The following is a 2,717-nucleotide window of genomic DNA, read 5'->3' as shown; positions in this document are numbered from 1 at the left end:
AGCAATCAAATGAAAACCACTCCAATTTGTAAAAACCGTAAAAACTACTCTCATCCGTCGTAATCTTATGAAATTTTTTCATGAAATTGTTTAATATTATGAAATTGTTTCATATACTATTTTTTTTTGATGAAGTTGTTTCATATATGGTTATGAAATTGTTTCATATACTACTTAATGAAATTTTAATGAAACAGTTTTATGTATTTTTCTAAAATTAAAATAATGAAGTTGATAATATCCATGATTAACACCATCCACAATAAAAATGGTTAATCAACCTCTCATAATTACAAAAAAATGAACAAAATAAAAAATTATGATTGGTTGAATAAGGTTTTCACGGTTTTTACAAATTGAGTGGTTTTTATTTGAACGCTCCATATATATACCAATTAATTGAGTTGCATTGGTTGTATAAATGGACATGGTTGCATTTGAAATATACCCTATATATATATATGTGTGTGTGTGTGTGGAGAACAAGGCACAAAAAATGCAATCTAAACAATATTTTATTTATACGACAAGTGATTATTTCATAGATACAGACCATGCGACATACAAATAAAATGATATTTTACGTTCGGCACAAAACGTTTAACCTATAATCCTATGACAAATCATCTTGATCGAGGAACTCGTATCAAATTACAATTACAAGCACACTTGCGTAGAAATTTAAATTGTGTTGGCAACACTCGAAAACCTTAATTATTACAAACCAATTAATAAATACACACATAATGAGATATAGGATTATCCCCCACACTTTGAATGCTTACCCTTCCATTGTAATACTCAGTTTGCAACACTTGATCTCCTTCTCTTCCCATTAACACCAACAAATACGTGCGAGCAATATGGTTTGGTACCCATATTTCAGTTTAATACCAACGCTATTACGTCATCATCGGTAACAACCTGGGACACAAATGAGACAATTAGTGGACACAATTCTTACATAGATGTACATAAGTGATTGGGTTCATATGAGACCAACATGTTTTAATGAGACATATGAGACCACAAAATAACATTGAAACTTTTAGCAAAACATTGTGGAGGTTCAATATTTTTTGTACCTTTATAGTGTTTTGTTGTGAAGTTTCAGTGTTATTTATGTGGTCTCGGATCTCACAAAAAAAGTTTGATCTCACCAGATCCACACACCCGTTTCCATGAACATGAAAGTTTTTGTTACCTTTTTCGTTTCAGCTATGGATTTAAAACGCCAAAAGATATCATTGAGTTCCTTTCCATCAATGTTGTGACCAAGCTTAAAGAGAAAATGGAACAAATACGTGGTTAAGGGATATGAACAAAGGTGTCGCTTACTTCATTTACAAATTGATGACTTCAACATTGCATACTCACCTCAGTAAGTTTAGCTTTTAAAGCATGGCGTCCACTGCACAATATTATTTGAAAATCATTAGAATACTCGATAAACAAAACATAATTAATCTTGGATAAAGAAGTAGCTACACGATTTATATCGAGGCTTTAATCGGACTGCATGTAATTCAGCACACCTAAGTTTTCCAAGTGTCAATCCAGATTCATCGGATCGTTGAAGTCCAATATCTTCGGGAGACATTATTTCATATGTGCTTTTGTTCTTTAGCATTCCGTCCTACAAAACAGTAAACAAGTTTAACTGAATATAATCAGAACAAGTCACGTGACTACACTCTAAATTGAGCAGAATATTAAGCCATTGATAAGTGCAAATTTTATACATTTTTACGTCAAAATTACCTTGAGATTAATGTCATATAGATGCTTAAAACGGCCATTTTTATGTAAGATGATATTTAACTATATGAGGCCATTAAAGTTGAGAAAAAAATGTGTTACTTATATGTTTTTTGGCCCATAACAGCAGCCCAAGTTTTCTTACCCAAGCCAGCAGCCCAAGCCATCAAGGAAGAAGAGAAACAGCCCACAACAGCAGCCCAAGGCTGCTGCCCAAATCAGAAGTCGAGAGAGACATCGTGGGCAGCGAGAAAGAGGTAGTGCAGCAGGAGATCGTGGGCAGCGAGAGCAGGAGATCATGGGCGAGAAAAAGCTATCGAAGGGGGCTGTCGGTACAGAAGCAACCGAGGGAGGCACAGCATATAGGGGCTGTCGCGAGAGATTGAGGGAGGAATCAATCGAAGGAGGCTGTGAACTAAGCGGGACAGCAAGCAGCAGTCGGTGGAAAAATTGGAAGCAAAAGGCTGTCGATTGAAGGCAGTCTATCGAAGGGGGCTGTTTTGCTAGGGAAGAAAGCTGTCGGCAACAGCAGGTCATCGAGCAGTGAAGAAGAATACAGCAGGTCTCGAGAGAGAAGGGGACAATATACAAGGACTGTTCGATTGGAGAAGGTAGCAGCCGGGAGAAAGAAATCGAGCAGGGAGGCTGTCGATCGAAAGGGGGCTGTTCGATTAGGAAGCAAGCAGCAGCCGAGAAGAAAAGGGGCTGCTCGATTTGGATTAAAAGCCGAGAGCAGAAAGACAGAAGCTGTCGATTTAGAAGAATAGAAAAGGGACAGCAGGTGTCGATATAGAATCAGCAGCCGAGATTGGAAGAGAAGAAGCTTCGATCGGACAGCAGATTAGCGAGGACAGCAGGTATTCGGAGGAGCAGAATTCGAGACGGGTACTAGAGGATTAGTCGAGATTTTACAAAAGATTGATCAGGACTGGATTCTTGAAGAAACAGTAAGCTTATTT

At 37.3% G+C, this 2,717-nt stretch overlaps 1 protein-coding gene across 1 annotated transcript in view; it reads right to left on the bottom strand.

Moving 5' to 3' along the window:
- Positions 1-691: 691 nt before the first annotated feature.
- LOC112518923 (2-isopropylmalate synthase A-like) overlaps positions 692-2,717 on the bottom strand; it is a 4,808-nt gene continuing 2,782 nt past the window's right edge. Inside the window, exons 6-9 of the mRNA XM_025126714.1 lie at positions 1,536-1,636; positions 1,378-1,411; positions 1,205-1,279; positions 692-924 (exon numbers count right to left, since the gene is read on the bottom strand). Of these exons, the coding sequence (XP_024982482.1) occupies positions 883-924; positions 1,205-1,279; positions 1,378-1,411; positions 1,536-1,636 (252 nt within the window). The 3' untranslated portion in view covers positions 692-882. The remainder of the gene's footprint in view (positions 925-1,204; positions 1,280-1,377; positions 1,412-1,535; positions 1,637-2,717) is intronic.

Source organism: Cynara cardunculus (genome assembly GCF_001531365.2).
Source record: "Cynara cardunculus var. scolymus isolate 2C chromosome LG 10, CcrdV1, whole genome shotgun sequence".
In the NCBI taxonomy this organism is placed as follows: domain Eukaryota; kingdom Viridiplantae; phylum Streptophyta; class Magnoliopsida; order Asterales; family Asteraceae; genus Cynara; species Cynara cardunculus.
This window is presented reverse-complemented; position numbering and strand designations above follow the sequence as displayed.